Source organism: Penicillium malachiteum, assembly GCF_028827825.1.
Source record: "Penicillium malachiteum strain IBT 17515 chromosome Unknown utg000003l:1.0-4950554.0:1.0-4952489.0, whole genome shotgun sequence".
In the NCBI taxonomy this organism is placed as follows: domain Eukaryota; kingdom Fungi; phylum Ascomycota; class Eurotiomycetes; order Eurotiales; family Aspergillaceae; genus Penicillium; species Penicillium malachiteum.
In genome coordinates, this window is record NW_026643096.1 from 1,297,163 (window position 1) to 1,324,399 (window position 27,237).

General features: G+C 47.0%; 11 protein-coding genes across 11 annotated transcripts; 5 read left to right on the forward strand and 6 right to left on the reverse strand.

Moving 5' to 3' along the window:
* Positions 1-230: 230 nt before the first annotated feature.
* On the forward strand, positions 231-1,964 carry N7483_006824 (U4/U6-U5 snRNP complex subunit PRP3; the record flags this gene model as incomplete). Its single annotated transcript, XM_057090261.1, has 1 exon — positions 231-1,964. The coding sequence occupies one exon, from the start codon at positions 231-233 to the stop codon at positions 1,962-1,964; it is 1,734 nt and encodes a 577-aa protein (XP_056945002.1).
* Positions 1,965-2,664: 700 nt separating this feature from the next.
* Positions 2,665-4,675, reverse strand: N7483_006825 (RNA-binding snoRNP assembly protein NAF1; the record flags this gene model as incomplete). The annotated part of the gene is made up of 2 exons (XM_057090262.1): positions 2,665-3,419; positions 3,445-4,675. 2 exons carry the CDS (start codon positions 4,673-4,675, stop codon positions 2,665-2,667), a joined length of 1,986 nt encoding a protein of 661 aa, XP_056945003.1.
* Positions 4,676-4,884: 209 nt separating this feature from the next.
* On the forward strand, positions 4,885-6,785 carry N7483_006826 (dolichyl-P-Man:Man(6)GlcNAc(2)-PP-dolichol alpha-1,2-mannosyltransferase; the record flags this gene model as incomplete). The annotated part of the gene is made up of 3 exons (XM_057090263.1): positions 4,885-4,943; positions 5,007-6,474; positions 6,528-6,785. The coding sequence occupies 3 exons, from the start codon at positions 4,885-4,887 to the stop codon at positions 6,783-6,785; spliced, it is 1,785 nt and encodes a 594-aa protein (XP_056945004.1).
* Positions 6,786-9,410: 2,625 nt separating this feature from the next.
* On the reverse strand, positions 9,411-9,651 carry N7483_006827 (uncharacterized protein; the record flags this gene model as incomplete). Its single annotated transcript, XM_057090264.1, is given in 2 exon segments — positions 9,411-9,532; positions 9,549-9,651. 2 exon segments carry the CDS (start codon positions 9,649-9,651, stop codon positions 9,411-9,413), a joined length of 225 nt encoding a protein of 74 aa, XP_056945005.1.
* A 2,635-nt stretch (positions 9,652-12,286) lies between these two features.
* On the forward strand, positions 12,287-13,806 carry N7483_006828 (heme-dependent oxidative N-demethylase family protein; the record flags this gene model as incomplete). Its single annotated transcript, XM_057090265.1, has 5 exons — positions 12,287-12,500; positions 12,574-12,676; positions 12,734-12,786; positions 12,860-12,983; positions 13,041-13,806. The coding sequence occupies 5 exons, from the start codon at positions 12,287-12,289 to the stop codon at positions 13,804-13,806; spliced, it is 1,260 nt and encodes a 419-aa protein (XP_056945006.1).
* Positions 13,807-13,994: 188 nt separating this feature from the next.
* Positions 13,995-16,025, reverse strand: N7483_006829 (exonuclease V; the record flags this gene model as incomplete). Its single annotated transcript, XM_057090266.1, has 2 exons — positions 13,995-15,506; positions 15,594-16,025. 2 exons carry the CDS (start codon positions 16,023-16,025, stop codon positions 13,995-13,997), a joined length of 1,944 nt encoding a protein of 647 aa, XP_056945007.1.
* A 383-nt stretch (positions 16,026-16,408) lies between these two features.
* N7483_006830 (Mpv17/PMP22 family protein) lies at positions 16,409-17,440 on the reverse strand (the record flags this gene model as incomplete). The annotated part of the gene is made up of 2 exons (XM_057090267.1): positions 16,409-16,826; positions 16,893-17,440. 2 exons carry the CDS (start codon positions 17,438-17,440, stop codon positions 16,409-16,411), a joined length of 966 nt encoding a protein of 321 aa, XP_056945008.1.
* Positions 17,441-18,141: 701 nt separating this feature from the next.
* Positions 18,142-20,005, reverse strand: N7483_006831 (MFS transporter; the record flags this gene model as incomplete). The annotated part of the gene is made up of 2 exons (XM_057090268.1): positions 18,142-19,607; positions 19,666-20,005. 2 exons carry the CDS (start codon positions 20,003-20,005, stop codon positions 18,142-18,144), a joined length of 1,806 nt encoding a protein of 601 aa, XP_056945009.1.
* Positions 20,006-22,401: 2,396 nt separating this feature from the next.
* N7483_006832 (ribonuclease H-like domain-containing protein) lies at positions 22,402-23,160 on the forward strand (the record flags this gene model as incomplete). The annotated part of the gene is made up of 1 exon (XM_057090269.1): positions 22,402-23,160. The coding sequence occupies one exon, from the start codon at positions 22,402-22,404 to the stop codon at positions 23,158-23,160; it is 759 nt and encodes a 252-aa protein (XP_056945010.1).
* A 476-nt stretch (positions 23,161-23,636) lies between these two features.
* N7483_006833 (uncharacterized protein) lies at positions 23,637-24,464 on the forward strand (the record flags this gene model as incomplete). Its single annotated transcript, XM_057090270.1, has 1 exon — positions 23,637-24,464. One exon carries the CDS (start codon positions 23,637-23,639, stop codon positions 24,462-24,464), a length of 828 nt encoding a protein of 275 aa, XP_056945011.1.
* Positions 24,465-25,950: 1,486 nt separating this feature from the next.
* Positions 25,951-26,601, reverse strand: hhtA (histone H3; the record flags this gene model as incomplete). The annotated part of the gene is made up of 3 exons (XM_057090271.1): positions 25,951-26,228; positions 26,292-26,399; positions 26,577-26,601. 3 exons carry the CDS (start codon positions 26,599-26,601, stop codon positions 25,951-25,953), a joined length of 411 nt encoding a protein of 136 aa, XP_056945012.1.
* Between the last annotated feature and the right edge of the window lie 636 nt (positions 26,602-27,237).

Genomic DNA, 27,237 nt, shown 5'->3' on the forward strand with positions numbered 1-27,237 from the left:
ATGCTTCTACTGCGGAAGAGTTGAAACCTTCAAGCAACTTTTTTTTCTGCCCAGCTCCACCGCCTACTCCCGCTTTGGGCAACAGCGACCATGGATCTTCGTGCTTGCCTCAATTGATCTTAGCTTGGTGTTTTTTCTTCCTTCCAAGATTTTTTGTGCTTTCTTGCTCATTTGTTCCGTCAACATCTGCTAGTAAAGCTAACGCGGGATTTATATCCTCGCAACTAGCCATGGCGGATACTTCGGGCAACGCGCTGAAGCGTCCTCACCCTGAGGATGACGGCAGCAACTCTCAGAAAAGAACCCGCTCAAATAATGGGTCCCCAGCGCCAGGCCAAGGCAGTGCCCCTGCTGGCAAAGTCGATATTGAAAGGATGGTGGCTGAGGCCAGAGCGAAGGCTGAAGCTGTGCGCGCACGTCTACAAGCTGCGCGCGGCGGTGCGACACCTCCCGTTCCCCCGGCAGAGTCGAGTCCTAGTCCTGCGCCACCAGCACCCAGTCCTGCGATGTCAAGATTAGAGCAGATGAAGGCTAGAGTTGCAGCAGCTACGGCAAAGGCAAATGCCCCTCCCCAAAGATCCGAAGCCCCCGCACCTTACCAACAGCCTCAATCCTTCGACGACGAGGGCCTTTCTAAGGCCCGTGGTGGTCTCGATGTCGGCCTTCACCCCGCCCTGCTTTCTGATGCTGCGCCTGAATTTCGAGGAAGCAAGAGCCGCCAACAATCTAAGGGCGGTCGAATTCCTCGTGGCAAGCAACTCGATCTATCCGGGCCATCTATTGAAGAAATCAAAAACAATCCCTATTTCGATCCTAGCCTCGACCCGAAGGCAACCGTCGCAAAGCCACGTCAGTCTCGACAACTCATTTTCAATGAAAAGGGCAAATATGTGCAACAGGCGGCTGCTCTGCGCCGACAGGCACAATTGGAGGATATGAAGAGACGGATTGCAGAGCGAGCTCGTCAAGCGGGTATCGATGAAGACATGGAGGTGGAGAAATCATATCTTGTACAAGCTCCTCCGGCCGTAGAATGGTGGGATGAAGGCTTGATTAATGGCAGTGATTATGCTGCCATTGATGATCCAGCAAATCTCAAAATCGACACCGCCGACAGTACGATCACCCACTATATCCAACACCCAATCCTCCTCGAGCCTCCTCAAGAGAAGAACGTCCCCGCTCAGAAGCCAATGTACCTCACTCCAAAGGAACAAGCGAAGATTCGTCGACAGCGCCGCATGGCGGATTTGAAAGAGCAACAAGCGAAGATCCGACTGGGTCTTGAGCCAGCCCCAGCGCCCAAGGTCAAGAAATCCAATCTGATGCGAGTGCTGGGAGAACAAGCAGTTAAAGATCCAACAGCGGTGGAAGCTCGTGTGAACAAAGAAATTGCGGACCGCAAGGAGCAGCACGAGATCATGAACCAAGAACGCAAGTTGACCCAAGATCAACGCCGCGAGAAGTTAGAATCTCAACAAGAAAAGGATGCTGCCCTTGGCATCCACATATCCGTTTACCGGATTGACAGTCTTGCGAGCGGAAGGAATCGTTTCAAGGTTAGCAAGAATGCAGAGCAAAATAAGTTGACTGGGATTTGCGTCGTGCATCCGAGGTTGAACCTCGTGATTGTTGAGGGTGGAAAACACTCTGTTAACGCCTACCGCAAGCTGATGCTCAACCGTATTGATTGGACCGAGAATCCTGGCCCAACTACATCGGACAACAACCGTGAAAGTCAGCCACTGTGGCTGTCTACGGAGGATGATAAAGGCGAACCACGGGACTTCAGCCACAACTCTTGCACCCTTCTTTGGGAGGGTCAGGCCAAGACCCGTGCATTCAGGCGATGGCTTGGTGCAAGAATCTGTGAGTCGGATAGCGCCGCTAAAGAAGCTTTGACTCGATCAAAGATGGAGAATTTCTGGGCATTGGCGAAGAGCCATAAACCTGCCGAGTTCTGAGGCGGTGATAGCTAAGGACAAGAGTCGTCCTCTTCTTTTCTTAATCATGTAAGAATCTCAAATCCTTATTTTATTTTACGAATGAATACGTAGGCCTTAGGCCTCTTTTACTACTTAGGTTCCTGCACTTTTATGCTTATTCCTAGGGCTGCCACTTTCCCAGATCCAACTATAAGCAGCTAGCCTTCCCTTCCACGTCATACCGTAGGTAACCCCGTAGGTACTTACATACATAGATGGGTAGGTCAACAGTCACTTAAGGATACTTCTGACTGAGTACTTAAGTATGTGAACATGGCTGCCTGAGAGGATGTGAACACCTGGGCAGTCATGGGTGCTTACAGGGTGCTTACAAGTTGATCTGATTGAGATGATATAGCACTGAGTGCCAGTGTGTCCATTTAACTGAGCTTCCTAGCCAAGCGCTCGAGTGCTGAGGAGCCCTGGATATACCTTTCCCTTTTTTCGCTACTACAGTGTCAGCCGAAGCGCGACGTAATGACTTGTACTCTATACTTGATATGTCCATCAACCTTGGGGAGATTCCCATGCCTTTCGATAAATCAATAACTTTTAAACCTAAATCCATATAACCACATTGACCCCGCTCCAAATGCAAAATGTTTCAATATCAAGATCATGCCACAACCTTGGAAATATCCAAGGTGAACATGGGAAACAAAAGGTATTAAAAGCAAAACTAAGAAGGAGGTCCCTGGTTACCATTGCTCAAGTTCCGCAACAGATCCAACTGGGCTTTGACCTGCTCAAAGTTCATAGATGGGTTCGGCTGTTGTGCCTGTGTAGAAGGTTGTTGATGTTGCTGGTATTGTTGAGGTTGTTGGTATTGTTGAGGCTGTTGGTAATGTTGCTGTTGCTGCTGTTGCTGCAAAGCGGCCAAGAACAGAGGGTTGATATGTGCCCCCTGTGGAATGGTTTGGAATGGATTTTGCTGAGGGAAGCCAGGTTGGAAAGGAAATTGGAAAGGAAATGGTGACGGAACTGCGCCTTGAGGAGCTTGTCCCGGTTGCTGTGGCGCATACTGCTGGGCATATTGTGGGAAACCAGCGAAAGGCTGGGGCATGCTGAAAGCGGGCTGCTGTTGGGGATAGGCCGGCTGGCCGTAAGGAGTTTGCTGAACTTGAGGAGACGGAGCTGGCTGACCATATGAAGAACCGCTGGCCTGTTGATGCTGAGGTCGACGGTCTTGGTCTCTTTCACCATGGCCGCCTCGTCCACCACCACCTCTCCCACGACCGCCGCGGCCACGGTCAGTGCCTCGGCCGCCACGACCTCTACCTCCACGGAAGCTAGGTCCTCGCTCCCCACCCTCGATGGGTGCTTCGCGAGAGCCCATGATCTCGTGGAGATTCTTTGGACGAGCAAGCGGTGTGTAGCCCTCTTCGCCTCCTTCCTCATCGTAGTTGAGTTCAGTTTGACTCAGCTTTGAAGGTCCTGGGGGGTCCCTTTTTTTTGCCACCGTCCTTGCCTTCCTTCCTCTCTTGTCTCTTCTGCTTCAGCTTTTTGCGATAATCAGCCTCAGCTTCGTCATCGGAGAACTCCATTTCATCCTCAGCAACCTCCTCATCGTGGAAGTTCGAGGCATCGCTACCCTTCATACCCTTGAGTGGCTGGGTAAAGACGAAGGTAGAGTGAGATTCAACATAGTAGATAGGCATATCTTTGACCACGCCCTTTTCCTGCACTTCTTCCGCGCTTGGATACATAACGGTATACAGCGGGTGCTCAACTCGGCCAAGGGTTTCAGATACGACACCCAAAACTCTGCGGTCCTCTGAACAAAGCAGGGAACCAGACTCTAGGACTTGGTATTCACCAGATGTGTTTGCCTCGACAAGAACAGCACTGTCAATAGCTGCTTGGACTTTTCCGAGGTAGATGATCTTCATCTCGGGAGTAATGGTGACTTCGGGAATGGGCAAAACTTCATCCGCAACCTCGTTGGTCGAACGGATATAGCTACCAGATTTGCCCTTATCACCCTCGTCATCGGAGCCACCTTCGGCAAGCATGAGTATCCGGGCTTGTTCTTCAGGGCTAAGAATTGGGTAATCCTCGTCGTCGCTGTCATCGGAGTCGGAATCGGTCGAGCTGTCGGAAGATGATACGTATGGGTCGGAGTCGACTTCCCATTCAGGGTGCTCTTCTTCCTCCTCTTCTCCTTGTGCATTTTGTGGCTGTTCTTGCGTATATTCGGTGGGAATTTCTGTGCTGCTGGGCTCGGCTTTCACGTCGACTTCCATCGCATCACTGTTCGCCTCAACCGTTGGCTCAGCCTGAGCTGGAGTCTGGTGATGTTCATGGGCAGAATTAGTATTGGCCTCCGCCTGATTCGAGCCATCTCCATTCTCTTCCTGGTTGACAGGTACATCTGACTCCTGTTTGACTGGTGCCAGAGCGATAGGTTGCGCCGGTTGCTCCTCAGATTGACCGTTGGATGCATTGACAAGGCCCAACCCAGGGATCATGGGCATCGTAGACGCAACCCCCGATGTCTCTGATACAGGCGCAATAGCCTCCGGGGTCGCACCGATCACTGGCGTTCCAGCATTCAAGGGAGTGTTGTAGAAATCACTACCATCGTCCGGTGTGTTTGCGATAGGCGGCGTATCGACCATGCAGGGTCGTTTCGAAGGAGGGCCGTCACTGACACCCGCAGATTCAACGGGGACAGTGTTTTGGTCGCTCATGATGATGCAGATAAGAAAGCAAAAAAAAACTTTGGCTTAAAAATGCGTTGCGACTGAAGGAACTTTCTTCTCAAAAAAAAAGTTGCGGGAACTTTTTTTGCGGATCTGCGTCAGTTGCCGTAGCGGCCACCGGACAAGCTCCGCCTTATCGTTTATCTTAGCGCCGAAGATTGGCGTTATTCAACACATCTGCAACATCCAGCACAAAGATGGCCGGGGTAAAGAGCTCCAATTCTGGAGATTCTCATACTCCAAAAGCAAAACAACGGTATGGGACTGAGTCTCACTGACATAGATGTTTGATAGTAGTAGCTAATAATCCCAATTACAGCCCTCCTCCATCTCCATTCTATCTCCCACTAAACATTACACTCTACGTATGCCTCCTTGCCAATGGCCTCGCGGCATTCGTGGCCCCAATTCAAGATTGCGATGAAATATTCAACTTTTGGGAGCCAGCTCATTACCTTCAACATGGATATGGGCTTCAAACATGGGAGTATTCCCCTGTCTACTCCATCCGAAGTTGGCTCTACGTGTCTCTCCATGCCTTTGTTGGAAAGCTGGGCTCGTTATTTGTCCACTCTAAGACCTCCGAATTCTACGTGATCCGAGTATTCCTGGCCATTTTCTGTGCTGCATGCCAGACTAGGTTATACTCATCTATCTGCCGATCTCTTAATCCCCGCATTGGTCTCTTGTTCCTTATGGTCGTTATCTTCAGCCCTGGTATGTTTCATGCCTCGACTGCCTTCCTGCCGTCCACTTTCACTATGTACACTTCGATGCTTGGGCTGGCTGCGTTTTTGGACTTGAAAGGTGGACCAAAAATCGCTCAGGGTATCATGTGGTTTTCTCTTGGTGCGATTGTTGGCTGGCCATTCGCAGGGGCTCTGATCGTGCCTCTTCTGGCTTCGGAGGGCATTATTTCAATTCTTTCTGGCTCTTTTGGCTCGCTTCTCTTCGCTGTTATCGACGGCGCCATGAGATGTCTTGCCATTGCAGCTCTTGAGGTTGCCGTGGACTATGCCTTTTTCCGCAAGCTGGTTCTTGTTCCCTGGAATATTGTAGCTTACAATATCTTTGGAGGCCAAGGCAAGGGACCTGAAATTTTTGGCGTCGAGCCTTGGGCTTTCTACATCAGAAACTTGCTGCTCAACTTCAATGTTTGGTTTGTCCTCGCTATGCTAGCAGCTCCGCTTTTAGTGCTGCAGGTCATTTTCAGTTCTCAGTCTTCGGCCGTCCAGAAATTTATGCGCTCGATTACGCTGACTTCCCCATTCTATATGTGGTTTGCAATCTTCACAATTCAACCTCACAAGGAGGAGCGATTCATGTACCCCGCATACCCATTCCTCGCCCTGAACGCCGCTCTCTCATTCCATTTGATTCTTACCTATCTTGGATCTAGCAATCCAAAGGAATTAATGGGCCGGATTCCCACGAAGCTCAAGCTTATTGTTGCTTCGTCTGTTGTTCTGTTGGCTCTCAATGCCGGCATGCTGCGCATTCTAGGAATGGTGACAGCGTACAATGCTCCTTTGAAGGTTTTTGAGCCGTTGCAGCAGGTGGATGTCGCTCAGACAGGAAACTCGGTCTGCATCGGTAAAGAGTGGTATCGATTCCCCTCATCGTACTTCCTGCCACAAGATATGCGCGCCAAGCTCATTCGCAGCGAGTTCCGCGGTTTGTTACCGGGCGAGTTTCCGGAGTCTTCGAATCCTCTCGGTCGCTTGGAGGGTGCGTCGAAGATTCCATCTGGTATGAACGATCTCAATTTGGAAGATCCTAGCAAATACGTAAGTGTAACGAACCACGACTTTCAGTTTACTTCGCTAACCTGGCTCTTCAGACTGATATTTCCGAATGCTCTTTCTTGGTCGACTCCTATTTCCCAGGGCGCGAGGAAACTGAGCTTGAGCCTCACTACATCCTCCAGGACACTCAGTGGGAGACCCTGTCCTGTGCAAGGTTCCTAGACACGGCTGAGACAGGACTTCTGGGTCGGTTAATCTGGGTGCCAGACTTGCCATTTATTCCTGATCAATTCCAGCGCAAGTGGGGCCAATACTGCCTCCTACAACGCAGGGCTGAGTCCGGCATTGTATAAGTCCCCTATTGTGTTTACTTGTGCAAAATTTTCGAAGCATTATTGTATCTATACCATTTTGAAGGTTTACGTGTAAATATTCATTTGTAGAGGATGATTCTGGCCTCAATCTAGAATTAAGTCGTCCATCCACGTCAGCACCCTTGAGACGAGTCACGTAGATTCCTACTAACCTTGAAAGATTCAAATATTCTAAATCCTTAATGCAATTCTCTTCAAATGTTGATAATCTGGGGTAAAACTTTATTTCACGACTCACTTTACCCAATTAGGAAATGAAATCCCTCTATGAGTTCACACAATACTTCCAAGGTCAACGATAAGCAGCCCCTCACAGCTGATAACCCATCTTACTGGCTGATTGTCGCTTTTCTCAGGCGATAAGCCTTGCTACATGCAAACCCGGATCCATCGGCCTTAAACAGACGGATGTTGCATGCATTTCTTCCCCTCTTTCCAGCACATGAAGATAAGGAAGGACCTCGCATCGGCTTAACCAGAATGGTCAATGGCGCGAGACCAGCAACGTTATCTTTGATGTAGCTCGAACTAGCATGTCATTGATACCATGATTTAGCGTTCTCCTGCCGTTTTAGTACACAGGCCTTGCTGCTTTTTGTTCATGAGAAGAACTGAGCACGCATGCTGTCTGATCCACATTCGGGTGATCGACCCGATGATGGAACCTGAATAAAATGCAGCACCTAGTCTATTAAGTCATGATGCCAAGGCTTGTCTATATAGAAATTATTGCCTAGTAAAGAAGCATTGTCCATGTATTCCATCATGTATTTAGGATTCATGCGCTTCGCGCTTCAAGATATTCTATTATCCATATGTGCATGACACAATTAGCCCTCGCACGGACAGGAAGTAATTCTCAGAGTAGTATCTTGGAATGTGATATAACAAGAACCATCTTTTGAGAGCTCGTATGTTGTTTCATCCAGGAGGCCTGATGGATCAATAACCAACGATTCATCCGGAGCTTCTCTCGCGAAATTGGACTCCATACTTTCAATTGTATACTGAAATTTCTTTGTCGTTGATGCGGAATCTGAAACTCTTTCCACGTCGAAGTGAACTTCAAGAGAACCTGATACAAAGATAGGTCCGCTTCTCATAGTACTCCCGAGCGATCTCATCCCTCCTATAGCAAGATCAAAAACAGTATCCAAAGACTTTATTGATGCATTTGATGTCGTTGTTCCATTCACAATCGGCTCTTCTGTCACTGTAGTCTCTATTGGACTTGTTTAAATGATCTCTAGACGCGACGCACTCCTTGGATGCATTATGCTCGCTAATCTTGATGTACTCGCCGGATGCAATACACTTGCTGGTTTTAATGTGCTTGTTGACTGTGACATAGCTGCTGTTGCAGTTGAGATTGACAGAGGAAAAATGGTGCTTTCGTAAGGAGGTTGAGGGTGAAGGAAAGCATGAGAGTTCATCACTCTCGCACCAATGGTGTTTCCGGCTCGTTCCAAGAGAACCTTGTTAAATTTCTTCTGTAGATCTTTGAACTGCCAGAGCGATGGAATTCTCCATCCAGAATATAATCTCCCATGAGTCCGCGATGTATGCATTCGTCCATGCATCTCAATGAAGGCCTTGCAAAGGTAACAGGCATCCTTACTGGAAGCGATTACTCGAGGAAACAATTCCGGTGTTGATTTGATCTCGCAATACGCAATCAGCTGAATCTCAGAATTGATTTTTGATTCCTTGAGAATCTTTCATGTCCGCTTTGAAACCCCCTGTGAAGGGATTTCGCCTTTGGCCAGTTTCATGCATTTCGAGATCTCGGAGACTTCAAAGCCACGCCCATTGGTTATAACTAAGAGCGATGCAACATCCTGAATGTTTGGTGCATACCCAGACCGGTCAGGTCGATCAAAGGCTTCTGGAGGGAGCTCTGCTAGCTGAACCTGCATATTTCGAGCAAGTGGGAATTTCTTGGCGAAGCGATAGAGAACCCTCGGAATCCTGTGATATCTGCTCAATTTGCTGATCATATTGAATAAACTGGTAGCAAAATTTGAGTCCTGAACCAAGCCAAACTTGCCGGTTGGTATGAGCTTCAGGAGTTTAGATAGGTTCTCTACTTTGTTCAATCGCCAAATTCCCGCCAGGAACTCATTCAAGCTGTTTGGAACTTGATATTTAGACCATTTGGTGATCAACTGCATCACATCCTTCAAACTCGATAAAGTTTGCACTGATGCCTCAATCAGGTTCGCTTTCTGGAGCTTCTGATGCTCTATACTTTGAATGCCCTGCTGGCTTTAGCCAATCTTTCCTTGAGGTCGGTTAACCCCTGGGTCTTTTTGCGTTTGTTGGGGACTAAGCGCAGACGACTCAGTATTCGGGCAGAGCACATCTCAATGATAGACTCGCGAAGCTTTGCTTCAATATCGCGAGAAATCTCTCTATTTTCTGGTTTACACTTTCTGTTAGTACACTCAAATCAAAGCTTTAGAGAAGGGACATACAACCATAATCTGCAGTGTGGAGTATTTCAAAAATCTCTTCGAGTCCCTCTTTCAGGTCTCGAAGAATGTCGTCATTATCCTTCGGGCGGCTTTTATTGACTGCGATAATTACTTTCAGGGAGTCTCCACTTTAATCCTTCTCAACACAGACTGCGGGGATGTATTCAGAGCCATCGATGGTCTTAGAAAGGAACGAGAGAGTCTCTACCAAGTCACGTTCCTTGGTGAAAGGGAATTTATGGTGCGACCCGGCTGAAGATGAAATTACTCACTCGGTTTGGGCTCGGTTTCTCTGGAATCTCATGTAGAAGATGATTAAGGGAAATAGATTCAGCACAAATTATCTCAGGGCTCCGGGGCTTCGGAGCCATACTGAAAGATAAAGGAAAAATGGCAACGAAAAAAAATAGAGCGATAAACGAGTCAAATATATCTGCACGTTTTTATGGAGGAATTATAACACTTTTTTATTTTCTTACGATGTCTGGAGGGAACATTTTGAAGACTGAACAGATGCACTGGAAACAGACACTGACGTGCAGAAATCGCGGCTTATTATAGGCAGCTCATAACCAGTGCCTATCAGGTCCAGTAGGTATGACAGGTCATATAAGTAAGTATCCTTGTTGTGACAAGAAGGAGGGTCAAGATATGATTTTATTGGACTCTGGATGACCCCTGTTCGCCCAATTTACCGGGGACCTCTAGTGGCTGCAGTTTGTTTATGTATGACTACGTGGCACGAAGTAGACGACGAGATTCTGAATCTGACCAGAATAGTGCATTCTTGACCTGTCATTACCCGCTCTCCACTTATTCATAGCGCAAATAATAACAATTATTATTATACAAGGTCGGCACACTCAAAATTCCGGGGCTCGGGAAGCTTAACTCCATGCCGGATCGGCCCGCTTCTAGTATGTGGACTTGACACTCAAAATATTCCCGAGTCTCGACATCAAAAAAAGAATAAACATGCTCTATGTATAGTGTTGAAAATAATCTAGCTTGTATAGAGGAAAGATTTCAAAAGAGTGAGCTTCCAAGGTTCCAAGGTTATGATGGAGTCAAATTATTTCTCGCCGCCGATCCTGAGGTCCACGGGTCCTTTTAACCCTCAAGAGTCATTGTGATAAAGATGGATCCATTTGTCCATGTGCTCTTGATTCGCTTAGCTGATTCTTCAAGTCTCGTTGGCTCGCTTATTCTATGTGGGTGATCTTCGGTTAATTGACGTTGATCTCCACTGATTCCAGAGCCTCAGATTGTGGGGAGGTAACCAAGCATCGTGTGGCAGCCATGTATGTATGGAGAACGAGGCATATGTACTTCCGTGGTGATCCCAAGGTTCTTATTGGTCGATTTAAAGAGCTGTGCGAGTGATTTGGGTACGCCTTCCAACATTGGGAGCCCTGACAGCAGGGTATAAATTCCCAGGTTTTCTCTTGCTTCAGAACTTCTTCCTCCTTTTTCCCCAAAACTTCTCTACATTTTCTTCTCTTAATGGCAATCTTGACCTGATATCCTCTGAGACTACCTTGTCTTTATTCCTCTTTTGTTGACACGACCTTATTGACGTCTTGTCGACGCGTCCTTCCATCATGACTTGTTGACATGACATTACCTTGTTGACATAAACTTGTTGACGCGTCCTTCAACCCATACATCATCCATCATAACATTGACCTATCAACTACATGACCTTCATCTTGACATGTCACCTTGGTCAAGGCATCAATCCCACAGGTGAGCCTTCCGTGCCCATGGTCTTGTCCTGGGATTTGTATTTTGATTGCTCTACAGAGCCCTGCCCACGGCGCCACTAGCAACACCTTGCTAAGAGGAGACTCGTTCGGTCTTCTCAAGACCTTAGGCTTCATCCGTCAATCCATTAGTCTATCCATTCATCAACATGAATTTAGCAATTCAATCTTATCTTACTTGATGATTTCCTCTGATGATCAACATCTTCTTACAAGTTTGAGATGTCTTTGACACATCTAAACATTCTCTTGCAATACAATACCATGGTCTGGTTTGATGGTTCTCACGGTCTAATGGGTCTTTGTTTTTTTTTCCTATGGGCTTTGGTGGACAGGCAAGTGATCCATACTCTTATCAATAAAAAGAACTTACTAACCTTCCACGCAGCCACTTCTTAAGGCTCCACCTGGCCCTCTTCCCTCCGCCCCCCCCCTCCCTCCGACGCCCTCCCTCCTTCGATTTCGACAATGCAGGTGGTGGCACAGTCTGCAGAAACAGCAACACACAGGGAAGAAGAAGCTCCAAGTGTATAACACAATCTACGACATGCAGGGGGTGGCACAATCTGCAGGGCATACAACGCACAGCGGGGAGGAAGCTCCGAGTGCAATCTCAAAACAATCTCAACCCAACCTCCAACAAACAAACAAACATACATGAGTGGACAAGTACATTCGGGTTTCTCTAAGGTCAATCTTTTATTTCTTTCTTGTAATTTCCACTATGTACCATTTGACCTTTTCATACTTCCCACTATAAGTCCACACCCTTGACAGTTCAATTCCTGTCATATACTCTATCACATGTTGATGTTGAGCTCAATCCATCATTCCCTTTCAACCATCATCTATCCCGAGTATCATTTAGTAGATGGTAATATTAATCAGTACAATAGCAACAGGATGCTGGAGGTCAATAACTCCAGGGCTGTAAACAAGTTGTGGGTCCTTTTAGAGTAACTAAGCTTGGTGCTTATTAAATGGGTCGAATGCAGCCAGACTGGGATGTACGCGGGGAACACTCCACCTCTGTTATCGTTAAAGCGGCACCAGTTGACCCCGCCTACATAGAGCTACTTTATCTGATGACCTTACAATTTTCAGTCATTCAGGTATCGCTTATATGGATGTACTAAATTGCATGTCTCATATTCGATTATTCTCGGATTATATTATTATGAATACATCCACGACCTTTTAGAGCATTGTTTTCGATACATGTCCATACATTTCATCAGCATCCATGGCGATAGCGACAGACTCCCTACGAGGGAGCTTTACTCCAAGCAAGGATACGATAGGTGTTTTCCTGGTTTTGAATATTTGTGCATACATCATTACCATTGTGGTCCGAAAATGGAATGCGTCCAATAAAGCACCCAGGCCTTCTACTCCAGACCTGGAGAAGTCTACATCAAGACCAGGTGCCAGAGAAAAGGTTATCAGGAAGCCCGGAGGTAAGTCGCTTTCCTCGATAATTGTATGACGCATAAATATTTAAGATTTCATAACTAATCTTTCATGCATCAGAATGGACACCGTCTGATTTCAAGAGACCAACTGCTGCCCCATACCCTGACTGGGATGTTCACACTTCGAAGCCCATTCCCTACCGACCATTTCGATATGGCCCGTGAGTGCATACCCATTCAAAATAGGAGTATTTTTCTGTATCTGAAACCTTAATTAGGAATTATTTCACGACAATGGGCCTACGGAGTATGAAATGGGATGAATGGATAGGTAGGAGCTCATCTGCAAATGCACGAAAATACTATAATGAACTCCAGCTAACATATACCTCCATCTGACAAAGAACTCGATAATCATTACCTCAAGTATCATGCCGACAAATCCAAGCGCATCGAAGAACGCGGCGAGAAGTGCTACAGAACAGCACCCGAAGCCATGGACGCCGCGATAGAACTACTAGAAGAGCTGTAAGTACAATAAACCAAGCAGACCACTCCAAATGACTCAAACTAACCCTCTCAAAGCTGCAATTACCTACCCGAGCGATATCCCAACATGTTCCAGAAAACACCAACTGGAATAACCAACACAGTAACCCACGAAACATTCAATATAACTCAACGCCCACTTCCAGAAGACCCAATGGCAACAGCTGCAAGGCTCGTCCAAGATGACCTCGCCATAATGATTGAGAGACCAGACGGTGAATACTACCTCCTAGCAGGAGCGATCCTCCTCGCGGGATTCTGGCGACTAAGCGATAAATTCGGGATGTCATTAGAAAAAATTCACACATCCGGTGACGTGCCTCAATTCCGTGAGAAGTTGCAGCGCGGTATGACAAACTTCTTCCGTCGTCTTCGACCTGAGGAACCTGTTCTTCGCAATAATTACTTTATCCAGGTAGATGACCAGCTGGCTTGGTCACCTAGTATTGGATCTGAAGACTCGGAAGAGGTATCATGGAATACGGCGGAGAAGAATCGAGCGATTGAGCATCATTTCTTCCGATCTGAGCGACAGTCTCTCAGAAGATTACCGCGGTCTGGTGGGGTGGTCTTTACTATTCGCACGTATTTTGAGCCCGTCACCGAGATTGTTAAGGAGCCGTATGTTCCGGGACGGTTGGCGTCTGCTGTTCGGAGTTGGGGAGATGATGTTTCGAGGTATAAGGGGAAGGAAAAGTATGCGGAGGTTTTGTTGGAATATTTGGACGCGAAGCATGCGGAACAGGTTGCTGCTGGGTTGGATCTTGGGAAGGAGGATGAGATGCGGAGTTATCCAATGTGAGATTCAAGTTGGAATAGAATCTTGAGCTTTAAACCTCTATTCTCAATTTTCATTAATTTAACAGGTATGAACCGCATGATTAAACCAAGCTTGTATGTGGGAGTAGAGGTGAAAGTTCTAGTTCGAAGGTTTTCATTGAGTAGTTTTGTGAATCTACTTATCCAATATCGTACATCTATGATAGAGCCTCAAGTAGTTGCAGAGGCACTGGTGCTCCGTCTTTGATTACGTCTTGCGAGAGCCCATTCATGTCCTTGGCGCCATGTACATTCATCTCGAAATTCGCAAATCCGGCATTTCCACGCTTCTGCGATACCCACTCCGTTAGGATCACGCTGACCGCGCCACCACTCCATTTGTTCAGTAATATATGCGTTCATGTTATTAGGATCAAATAGGAAAGATCGGCTTCCCAATAGTCGTGACTCGAGGTTATCTGTGGCAGCTGAGGATAGAAACCGCGCTGTGAGCACAGGTGAGAGTAGAGTAGGATACTCCTGTAGCAGCTCGGGTTGAGTATGATGTGGAATAGATGGTGCGATGGACCTTGTTTCTGGGATATTTGGCATGAAGGTGTATCGGAGTTGCTCTTTCATGTAGGCCCATAGCTTGGACAAGTTTCCGTGAGTCAACAAGATACTTGTTGAGTCTTGACTTGCTCGTGGTGGACTGGATGAGCCAGAACCAGAACCATGCGAGATCCTCCGTACATCTTCTGGTGTTGGCGGATCATCAAGATCGAATTCTTGAGAGGAAAGGGCATCAAAAAATTCATCGTTAAGACCTCCAACTTCCATAATGAAGGCGTCGGTGAATGGCTTTTCAGGGTCAAGCAAATACCTTTCTGCGAGGAGATCGATTGTCACATCATCACTCGTCAAAAGGCGGCTGAGCATATGGTAATAAAGCTGCAGCTGGAGAGAAGTGGGCCGAAATGATGTGCTCTTCACTGTTGGGATAGAACGACTACCTCTCGTTTTCACATCTGTCATGTAAATTCGTGGGAGGTCATACGCAGCTGGTGAAGTTTCCTGTGTAGGTGCAGGATCTACCGCTCCACCCAAATCCATCGAATCAGTCTGTCCTAGATCTGAAAGTCGTCGCCCACCCTGGGATGAAGATAATAAGAAATCGGAGAGCGACATCTGGTACTCCGGTAAAGCAGCTCTCGACGCCACCGCATCTTCATAGAATTTCGCAGCCGTGGCTTCAAGCTCTGAATCCGGACATTCATAGGAAAGCTGATCAATGACTCCATTGACCAACTCCCCATCAATAAGTCCCCAAACTTCAAGTTCGCGCGTGATTCCATATTGGCGCAACATTCGCAATCCCTGAATCACGTTCCATATCCGTAGAGCCCATGCATCCTCCTTGGTGGTAATCTCCACAGGAACAGTAGTGTATATCTGATCCTCGAGGCTCTTATGCACGACGCTACCAGTCTTCATGGCCGGGGTCCTCCGTTTTCTCCCATGTTTTGTCAAGGTATACCAATATTGTAGCTCGCACCAAGCAGGTGAAATCAGATCCGTAACAGAGAAAGCTTTGTGAGGAGGTCTTCGGAATCGCTCAACGGGGGACCGAGGATCCAAGGTCGGCAGCAGTTGCTCATGCTGTGTCCATTCTTGTTCACGCGCCGCGACGCGTTCTCGCTCTCTTTGCCGACCTTCTGTTGAATTAGCGTCTTCAACTAAACGCTTCGGATATCAATACGTCAGCCCAATTCGAAATCCAAATCTGTCGCAACTTGCGAGTTAAACATGTCTCGAATCTCCTTCACATACCAGACGCAAGGGCACTGTTGATTGCGCCCTGGGTTGTTCCCCCGCCAATCCAGTGCGCGCAGATGAGACTTCCGTCCATGTCTGACGAGTGTATTGCTTCCACGGTGAACGAGGCTTTTCCCGACCCAGTACCTTAGGCAACCTGGCAGCTGGTGGCTCAATACCATCTTCAATATCCGGAACAATAGCCGCGAAAGACGCAGGCTGTAAAGATCCAGTAAGCGCAGTGTCAGCCGCTATTGTCGGGGTTAAATTATTCGCGGTCGCAAAGACAGGGGTTGCTCTGGGCGTGGAGGAACTCGTTGGGGTGGCGGACTCGGCGGGCGCGTGCTCCGTAGCCACTTGTGTAAGTAACTGGTTAATTAGCACTTCCTCATCCGGAGTGAAGTCAGATCCGTAGTCGCTGCTGTCAGGGTCATTATGCTGGGACATTTGTGGAGGGCAGGAAACGCCTGCGACAATCAAGGAGGCTCATGGCCTGCGGGGGTTGAAGATGCGGAGTGCGTTATTGCGCGTTAGATTGAGATATCCATGGCTGTTGTTTTAGGAAACCGGTACCGATAATTGGCGCTTTATCCACTATATTATGAAGCATTCGTCGCAATAGTTATAACAATTCAGATTATTATATTAATATTGAGATAAAATAAACGAAAGGAAACTCTAGTCTATTGGTAAATAATCTATGGTCTAATCTTGGTATCTGCAAATACAACGCTCCGAGAAAGACACTATGGCAAAGCCCCAAACGCCAATATGTCGGGACATCAAATCTGTACAAGTTCCAAAAGCCAAAGCCAATATGGCTTTATTTTTTATGCAGTTCCAGCTGCAGGGAGCAGGTTCCTAGATATCGTGTGCGAGGCAGCGGATTCAAGCTTAGCCTCAGCCTCTCGAACTTCACGAGCGGCCTTCTGGTTCAACCAACTCAGGTATGTCTGCCAGCAAACAGCAATTCCGCCAGAAAAGACATTCCGGAACTCTGGTGGCACGTACATGAAGCTGAATGCGGTGACCGCCGGCCAGAGCTTGACACTGTTGGTGATACTGACGGGCAGTGCCTTCTTCAAGCGCTCAAAGGTTTCTTCAAAACTGGCACCTGCAAGCAGGGAATGCATGCTGAAGAAGTAGGTATTAAAGACAGGGGTGAAACACATTTGTTGAACCACAACCTTGGTCAAGATGGAGAGAAACTTCGAGGAGTAGTTGAAGTTATTATGAAGGAACATGAACCTGCGAGTTTCATGATTAGTATGCTGTATGGGACGGAATCGACGTATAGAAGATTGCTGTACTCACCATTTATATGATGGAATACTAGAGATTGCTCCAATCATCAAGTGTCGCACCGTTCTCCATGGATTATAACTGCTTCCAAAGCTCGGCTTCTCATCCTCATTCTTCAGCTCTGCTGCCTTATTCTGACCGGCCTTAGGCGCTTGATCGTCCGATGGGAATAATAGTTGCGCACCCAAGTCACCAAATAGATAAATGATGATGGAGCTCCAAATTTGAGTCTTGTATGGGCTCTCACTCTGTACACGAGCATACCATCTTCCAAATGTACCCAAAGGGCTGGCCTTCACAAGTTCGCGAAACGCTCGAGACCGGCTCACCGCTGTCGCAGTATTTGGCGTAGCAGCGCCTGCGGCAGTAGCACTGGCATTCGGTTGAGCGATATGGTGACCCTCATTCGGTGTCTCGGGCTTAGGGGCTTGAGAGTTGTATCGTCGAGGTTGTCGTACTCGGCGCAGAGGCGATCGAACTCCGAAGGTGATCGACTGAGGGCGGGAACGGGTCGCAAACGCCGACACTTGGGTTGTGAGCCCCCTCTGTAATAAACTCATATCCAAGGCTTACTTCAAGCACATCGACTTCGTATCTCTGGTGCAATGAAGGAAAGACAAAGGCCGATGCGAAATAATCCAACCTATCGGGGCGGAGGTCCGATTGTGGCGATAAGGGCGAAATACAAAGGAGCGATAACGGAGGTATTGACCGGGCGATTCAAGGCTAGAAGGATATATCGAAAGGGAAAGGACAGACAGAGAAAAATAACTCTTTTTTTCGCAAAATGGAGAAATGGCGGGAAGAAAAAAAATAATCTATAGGATAGCGTAGTCACGATTAAAAATCAAAGCGCACGCAATAAGCAGAACTCGGCACTCGGCTGCCGACCGATGACTCCCGATTAACTCCGATCCATATACTTCAACCTTGTAAGTTGGGCCGAGATCTCAATCTGATACCATAGATCTACATTGGAATAAAGTGTTTGGAAAATACATTATATTCAGTCATATCTAATAGAAACGCCGCTTTTTTTGAAATGCGTAAAACGCATAAACTCATCCCTTTAAAGGGTAAGGGTATAGACCATAAGCGCACAGAAATCAACTCTGTGGGATGCAACAACAATGATAATCGTATGTGGTGATGAAATGCACACGGTCAATAGAAACTATGATTATAAGGCACGGGCATCGGTATTTGATACCACGAGCGTGAGAGGATGTTCAGGTGTAGGGGTATGTGTTGAGGGTGTCAATTAGTTCTTGAAGGAGTCCTTGGTGTTGACGCGATCCATATCAAATGGATTGCCTTCGTAGGTAGGAACTCGGTTTAAGGAGGAAGCTGTGGAGTGGGCACGGCTGCGGCTTCGCTGCACAGCGGATCCTTCGTCGGAGTCGCTGGACAGGGGTTCATTGGGCGCCGGAGCCTCGGTGCGATCGAACTTGACGTCGACTTCCTCAGAGGGGATGGCCTTGGCCATTTCCTGAATCTTGCGCATGAAAGCATCGGACTCAGCGGCGAACTTGCAGCGTTTGCGAATCGCAGCTCCGTATTTGTAGAACAAGAAGGGGAAGGGCAGACAAGCGAGAGCCAAGAATGCGGGGATGCAAGAGGCCCAGTGGATACCCAAGTTGTCAAACATGTAAGTAGTGAACAGAGGGAATGCGGCACCGAAGCATGAACGCAGAACGGAGTTGGCGGCCAAGACGGAAGCTGCAAAGATGGTGTATGCATCAATGAGATAGTTCATGATACCGAGGAACACAAGCACCATTCCAAAGCCAAAGGGTGCACCGGCTGCGATACTGGCCATCCAGTGGATTGAAGGGTAGTTGGTCCAGGCGAACCAGAATAAGCCAACAGGGATCGTGATGGCAGCAATCATAGTGGGAGGTAGACGAGCCTCAGGGGGAGCAAAGCCCTCGTGCCTTTCCTCGGTCTTGATATACCGCTTATTGTCCCAAAGACTGTAGACAATTGCAGCAAGCATACCAACCATGATACCTAAAAAGGCTAATCCACTCACACCCTGGTTCCAGCCACGGTCCTCCTCATACACAATAGGGAATGCCGCAAACATCATATACAGTGTACCGTACACAATAGCCATATAGAGCGACAACAGGAAGACAATGGGCTCGCGGAAGAGGAGGATCCAGGGGCGGGACAAAGCGACCTTGAATGCCTCAGTAAGAGAGACCTTACCCTGATCGATCTCAATCTTGCTGCGGTAGATCTTACCTGAGAGCTTAGAAAGCTTCTCAGCACGGCGTCGAAGAAGGACAGGCGCATATGTCTCGGGCATAAGTAGAGATCCCACAATCCAGACAACTCCAGAGAAGGCAGCCAAAAAGCCCATGACCCATCTCCAGCCAGCATTCATTCCCAAGAAACCACCGATGATAGGTCCAAGGACAGGACCGAGAAATGGTGCGGAGGCGAAGAGACTCATCGCGGAACCTCGCTGCTTTGCGGGGAACATATCGGCGATGACTCCACCAGCGTTGGTAAGTGGGGAGGATCCAAAAGAACCAGCGAAGAATCGAAGGATAATCAGCGACCAACTGTTCTGTGCACAGGCTGTTCCGATGTTAAAAAGGGTAAGAGCAGCGTAGGTGATGACATAGAGGATCTGGCGACCAAAAAGTTCCGACATAGGAGCCCAGAGCAATGGTCCAATAGCGAAACCCAAGACGAAAAGCGAAACACCGAGCGTGGCAACTATGAATATTAGTTAGTAAACTTCTCGAGGCTATATATGAGGCAAGGTATAACTTACGTTCGTCTCCAATATGGAATTGGTCCTCGATTTGCTGGACACCTCCAGTGTATGCAGATGAGACCAATGATACAGCCAGGGTCGCAATTGAGACGATCATGGTATATCCCCATTTGGTTGCATCACTGAAAAGCATAGGGTTACGAGGATCGTTGTCAATCCATGTCACCACGTAGGGATCCTCATCTGTTCCAGATCCAACATAGGGATAGTCGATAATTTCCTGAGTGACAACACCTTGGTCGCAGATCATTCGCCAGTATGGGATCTTAGTTCGAGTCGTAGGTTCAAGTTTCTCAGGTGATTGGCCCTTTTCGGGGCTCTTTTCAATGTCCGACATTGTGGGCAAGATTATGATGTCGTATAAGTCGGGGAATGTAAACACTCGATTGTGGAGAACTTGAAGAGAAAGCTAGAACTATATGTGCAAGTTCGAGCCGAGGTGTAAATTGGTTTTCTTTTTGCCTATTATGGTCTGTTTGCGGGGGGAGATCCGATGAGGGTCCGGGGGGGCAATTATGCCGGAATCAGCGTGGTAAATTGACGAAGTATGTTACCACAAACAATTAGGATCACAATTAAGATCACAAAAACATATGGAAATTGAACAGAGAAATCGCCAATTCAGGGCAAGGGCCACTATTTAATTAAGCCAGGTGGATATACGTAGGTCCCTTTTCGTGGCGTCCTCATTTTTAATTTTTAATTTTTTTTTCTTGCTCATCCAAGGTTGGGCCCGGAGGTATGCCGGTCTCTGGATTTAATGTTGGGTTGTGCATAACTTAAGCGCCCATAGGTAGTGTGAGGGAGCCAGCTCTGGGCCATTCACAAGGTAAAATGATGAAAGAATCCATTGGTGTTGGGATCCACATCAGACCTTCAACTTATGCATTTAGCCTGAGTCATTCCACGGTTCTCCTGTATAAAGGTGACCCTGAGATCTAGAGAGCTGTGATATGACTATCCCACTTCAAAAAAAGATATTTTAAATGCTGCTCCATAATTCCTAGGTTTTACTCTATATCTACATATAATAAATCATACTCTCAAGTTAAACCCCCTTTTCAATTCTTTCAAAGCTCAGTATAAAGTACATGAAAACGGGTATGTCACGTGGTTCCTTATGCAAAGCCACGTTTGATTGTGCGCCGGGTCACTACGGGTACTCGGCAACACCGTAAGCATTTAAGTGGTCAGCTCGCAATGTGAGACATCAATCTAGTCTTGGCATCTTCGAGAATTTCATGTAGTGTGAACCTTGATGAATAGATGATATACCATTATCCACCTTTCTAACTTCAAGTTTCCACGTATCATATTTGAAACTTTCACCGACTATATACTAATACTGAATCTAAAATCGAGGCCCCGGTCCAAAACCCCGAGCATTCTTACCCAAAGTACATACTGAGAGGCTTCGGGTTTCGGAGATTGAGATTCGAGATTAATGCTCCTAGTGCAAGGGCCACACCCGATATGACGGTTGCCCTGCATCAAGTGGGCGGTTTTGGTCTAACCCCGCCCCGAGCTGTTGAGCTTTCACTGGGTCGCGGGGTTAATCTTAACTACGAGTTTCCAAGGTTATCTCAAGTGCTTACAAAGCTCATGTTTAGAAGCTCACGTCAACATTTGAACATTAATTTATTCATCTTATGTACACTATTATGTACATAATATTTGGTTCCAATAGTATGCACGTCAGCGGGTCAAATTACGAATCATGCATAGATGATGCTGCCTTCCAAGGCTCCAAGGTTGGGTCCCGTCTCCGACAGGGCGTGTTGAGACATCCTTCAAGTTTCGGCCCATTTGAGGCTGAGCAAGTTCGGGCCAGGAAACTTATGCCAGCCTTGTAAGCCATGGACGCATGGATCATTTTTGAATGGATCGGCACAAATTAATTCAAGTATGTACTATACTGAGGTGCCATAGTAGTAGTATGCACATGTCGGATGATGGACCAAATGATGATATATACAAGTGCTACATATTGGTCCCGATTTTGAGAAAATGCCAGATGAATCAGTCAACAGGTAATTTCCAGACGAAGTCAATGGCTCGAATTAACCTGATACACGAGGAACAATGACTCATTATGCAGGCTTCGATTGAAATTAGTATTCATTCAATAACCAGACCAGGATCAAAGTTCATTGTTTAAGCACTAAGGATCAATGGATTAATGTGATGGGTTTGTGACCTCAGGCCATCAATGCCTAGAGATAGGGCATAATATTACATTGACGGGTAGTCCCGGTCAAGTGGTAAGTTTACATTTACCTCTTTCAACGCACTGGGTGAAAGGTGTCCCAAATGAAAAATATTTTTTTTAGGTATGGACTTCTGGAATTAGAACTGACGTTTCTAGTTTCAAATGGTGCCTTCAGAGCTTCAAAAATGTGGCGAAAGACACGCAACCAGCAGTCTTTGTATGTCTATACTCGACCAACAACTGCACTGTAGATTGCAAAGAAAAGATATATGTATTCATAGAATAGTACAAAGATAGGTATGAATACAAAGCGGGAGAGTCCTTTATGTAGGAATTGAAACTTGAATGAAGCCATGGAGATCGAGATGTCATCTACTGGTATAAAATAAAGGTCATCCACTGCTATCTCTCGACTCAGCAACTTGAATCCATCAGCATCTTTCAGATCTTCAGCCTTATTCACTGCAATCACACTAATACCTTACAGTCCAATTTCACTCAAGTACAAAATCTAACGTTGCAAAATGAGGCAAGGCGATTCTCCTAGCCCCGAGCTTCTGGATGGTCCCAGTGGTCTTAATATCCATCCTAAGGCATTCGTCCCTCCCAATGAAGAGGAGACTCCAGAGACCCTTTTTCCTCCTACTACAATACCCCATGCATCAGTGACGCATAAAGTAAACCGCTTGATCAACCGGGATGATGATAAATGTATGCTCATCTATACGGATGGCGTATATCTAGATATCGAGGACGAGGGCCCACTGTTCGGCTGTAGCATTGTCTATAAGGGCGATGCGCGATCTGCTCGGGCTCTTGGTGAAACTAATTTCATCGATAATGATTATAGAAACTATTCCTGCTTTGCCCTTGAAATGAGGGGACCTTCTGGGGAGGATCATACTCCAACCACTCAGCGTGCTAAGCTGCGTGCTGTAATTGCGGCTCTCCAATTTCGAAATTGGGATTCAGATGGATTCAACAAATTGGTAATTGCTACTGACTCTGAGTATATTGTCGAGGGTATTACAACTCGGGTACACGCATGGGCACATCAGAACTGGGTTACAAGGGATGGGTTCCTGGTTTGCCACTATGATCTCTGGAAATGTCTAGTTGAAGAACTAGAAAACGCACGTAATCGACCTAACGGAGGACTAAACGTCGAGTTTTGGCATATTTCACCCTCGTGGAATACAGAGGCAAATGGCCATGCTGATTTCGCTGCTCGGTTTGACGAGGTTCCTAGTATTTTTGCCCCAATTATTGGTGCACGTGTCTAAGCTAAAGCTACCTACTTACAGTCTCTGTTTCTTACCTTTGAGGTTTTCCATCTATCGTTAGGTTTTCTTTATAGCTCTTCCAAGGTTGGCCCTTAGGCCTGTATTGAATTGAATATTATCGTCTTTACCTCAATCTCTGAGTTTAGCCTTAAACCAAAATTAGTAGAATAAGTGTGAACTTTTACAACCTGTAGAACATTGTACCTACTACTTCTAGCAAGAAAATGACCAGAGGATATTTTTTATTCAAGCCGAAGGGGTGAGGCGAGTCGAGGGTCTCTGGCAAAAATATCCTTCGGGCCTTCCAAAGGCTTTCCATCGTTAGCTGTGACAGATCACTTCAAAACAAGACAGTTTTAATGTATTCTGCCTAGAGTGTGTCAAAATTGTCTCATCAATCTCACGCCTGAATTTCATTGGCCTTTTTGCATTTTCTCTTTTTCACATCACCTTCCACACCCTCCTTCGTCCACACGATGTCTCGCCCTAGAGACAGCCCTATTGAACCCCCGAATGATCGCCCACGTGGATTTATTCTCGGTGACCCCACCTTTAATCCCGGTCTCGAGCATGGATTTATTATCAGTTACAACCCTACCGTCGATCACAACATCGTACTAGATCGGAGGAACGGACTGAGAATCGGCACAGGGCGACTCATTCCAAAGAAGTTCATCCCTCCGGATGACGAGATCACCCCACAGCTCCTCTTCCCAGCTGGTATTGGATACCGTGCTACACCCCCGGTTAAACGCTTCATTCATCGACAAAATCCAAGAAGCTTCCTCGTCTACACAGACGGGGCGTGTCTCGGTAACGGTACCGCGAACCCCAGGGCTGGCTGCGGCATTGTTTTCAGGCCAGAATCACACTCAGCAGACAACTATGTCCGCTTCGCCCTTGAGAGCAAAGGTCCTCGAAATGACCTCCATCCTCAAACAAGCAACCGTGCTGAGCTACGGGCTGTTATCGCAGCCTGTCAATTCCGAATTTGGTCTGGGGAAGGATTCAAAACCATGGTCATTGCAACGGACTCCGTCTACGTTGTTGAGGGGATTACAACATGGATAATTGGATGGATTCGCCGGGAATGGCGAACAAATTCGAGAAATTTGGTCAAGAATCGGGATCTCTGGGAGTGTCTACTTGGGGAGATAGAGCGGGCAGATGAGGAAGGATTGGATATCCAATTTTGGCGTATTCCACGCGAGTGGAATACAGATGCTGATCGTCACGCTAAAATTGCTGCTGCTGAAGAGAATAGAAACGAAAACTTTACCAAGCGCTGTGGTGTGCTTGTCTGAGCTATCTCTGCTCAGGGACTACACATTCATCATTCCACCCATTTTGATAGCTCTAGGCTAAGGTCCAGGTTCAATATCATCATCTTTGCCCATCTAATTCCCCTCCATTTTAAATGAATTTTCTTCAACATACATAGTCCACATGTTGCACTCTATGCCTAAATCATGGAATATCTCCACAGAGATACTCTTTCCGACCGACTCCCTCACCTCGCCTTCTCATATGGAACAGATCAGGGATAATTCTTAAGAGAAACACCAACAATGACGCGCGTTTCGGATGAATCCAGACGCCATAAACAGATTGGTAGACGCCTAGGCTTGGACCTTGAACCTTGGAAGCTGTTCACATACTTCCAAGGTTGGTCATACGACTAGATGTCTGCCTTGCTGCCTTGATCTTAAGGACTGATGGAGTATGGACAAAGCGCCATGCCCCACTTAGACTGGGTCCTTGTTTAACATTATCAAATTGAAATATCATGATCTTACATGCAAATCATATGAAAACATGAGAATATTGGTGTCAAAGAATTCTCCAAACTTTTTGAATCCATATATCTCATTTTGAATTATTTTCTACTTTGTTGGGGCTGAAAATCAAGAATAGAAATTTGGATCATGGTATACCTCCGGTATCCACATATGACTCGATACAGACAGTCCTGGTCAGTGCGCCTCTATGTTCAGCTGTCAATGCTCAGAATCAGCGACAGAGTCAGTGTAGTCATGTCCTCCTCAGAGTAAATCTAGACTTGGCTGGATCTAACACCGTATGCTTCGGTGTACATATCCTGCTCAGATCTTCATTCAGGTACAGTTGTTATGCATGGACGTGCATTTCCCGGTCGCATAGCAGCAAGGCCAGGGGCATAATGCAACCTTGGAAATCTGGATGAAATGAAGAAAGCATTTTGGGACCTTCGTAGAGTTGAAAGAAGTGAAACATGGTTCTGTGATGGAGAGAAAATCCAAACAAAGGATTTGAGTCCTCTGTGGAGTGGCGACACCACCCGTCAAAGATCAACCTTGGAAGGCATGGCCGCGGACAGGGTCGACGCGACCGAACCCAGTGATCAAGTGGGGGGGCACAACGCGTCCAAATCAAAACAACACCGGAAGGACCTGGTCTGTACTAAGGACTATTGACTACGGTAGAAAGAAGTGGAAAGAGATTGAATCATAGGAGCATAGAATATCGCATTTCAGCGTCTATGTCATGAGAAGGCACTTAAGGCACCGTGGTAAGGAATAAATCCTGTAATGTACATGCCCACGTACTAACCACCCAAGTTGAAGGTATGGTAGTAGCATTGATCACGCGAAATAGTAAAAACGCAAAATTCAGAAACAACCCTGTTCCGAAACCCATTGATATTCGAAAGCAAAACCCATCATTGTGTCGCCGATCGTAAAAAAGAAAAAACAGAACCCCTTATCGCCTTCCCAGAAGTGTCAACAAGAAAAAGGCACCATATTAGGCCATTTAAGAGCGCTCGCCACGGAGACGGCGGGCCAGCTGGATGTCCTTGGACTGGATGGTGACACGCTTGGCGTGGATGGCGCACAGGTTGGTGTCCTCAAACAGAGAGACGAGGTAGGCCTCAACGGACTCCTGAAGAGCACCGATGGCAGAGGACTGGAAGCGGAGGTCGGACTTGAAGTCCTGGGCGATCTCACGAACCAGACGCTGGAAGGGGAGCTTGCGGATCAGAAGCTCAGTGGACTTCTGGTAGCGACGGATCTCACGCAGAGCGACGGTACCTATGAAGAGTTATTAGTAATGTCTTTGAGAGTAGATCATATGATGATTCGGGATGAACATACCGGGCTTGTAACGGTGAGGCTTCTTAACACCGCCGGTGGAGGGGGCGGCCTTGCGAGCGGCCTTGGAGGCGAGCTGCTTACGGGGAGCCTTGCCACCAGTGGACTTACCTGTAAGAGAAGTGAGATTAGTCAAATGTTGTTTTTGTGTAAGGGACGCGTCCACGCGTCGATGTTTTCAACCCGAATAAGTAAGGCGTAACACCAAAGTGGGGGCGCACTCCAAGACTCATCTCAGGTGAAGCGACAGTGACAGCGAGGATAAATGTAATAAAAAGGAAGACATACGGGCAGTCTGCTTGGTACGAGCCATTTTTCAGGACTGGATTTGATGAAAAATGTGGAGTTTTTGATGGAAACCCAAAGTGGTTGATGAAGTTGGTTGTCGGGGTGGTGGATGGAGAAGAGAAGTGAGAAGTGGGTGGGGGAAAGGTATTTGTAGCAAGAGGGGGAAAGGGAGTGATCTGGGTGATGGGAAAATGGACCAATCAGAGTGGGGGAACCAGATCAACCAAAGGGGAGATAACCAGATTTCATGGAATTTACAAGTTTGTTACGTTTGATCTGCGTTTGATCTTAGGCGCCTAAGGCATAGAATGTTCTTACATAGTGTAATTGATCCAATGATAGACCCACTTTATTCTCATAAGCGAGACTCTTCACTCTCCACCAATCAGCGTTGAGGATCACGAGACTGGAATACTTCCTCCTCCATTCTCTTTGATCCCGGCCACCCAAAATACCAATATGTTGATCAACTCATGGGAGAACATTCTTGATCTTACCTGGATACCATTGACATTTTTTTCATTTTCTGATCTACATGTTTCGCGGTGTACTGATCAAAAGATCAAGATCAATCATCGGCATCCCATACAGTCTTCGGTTGGGAGGGGCCCGGTAGATCACGCCTGCCGGATCGGATCCTTCATTCTCATTGGTTGATCCT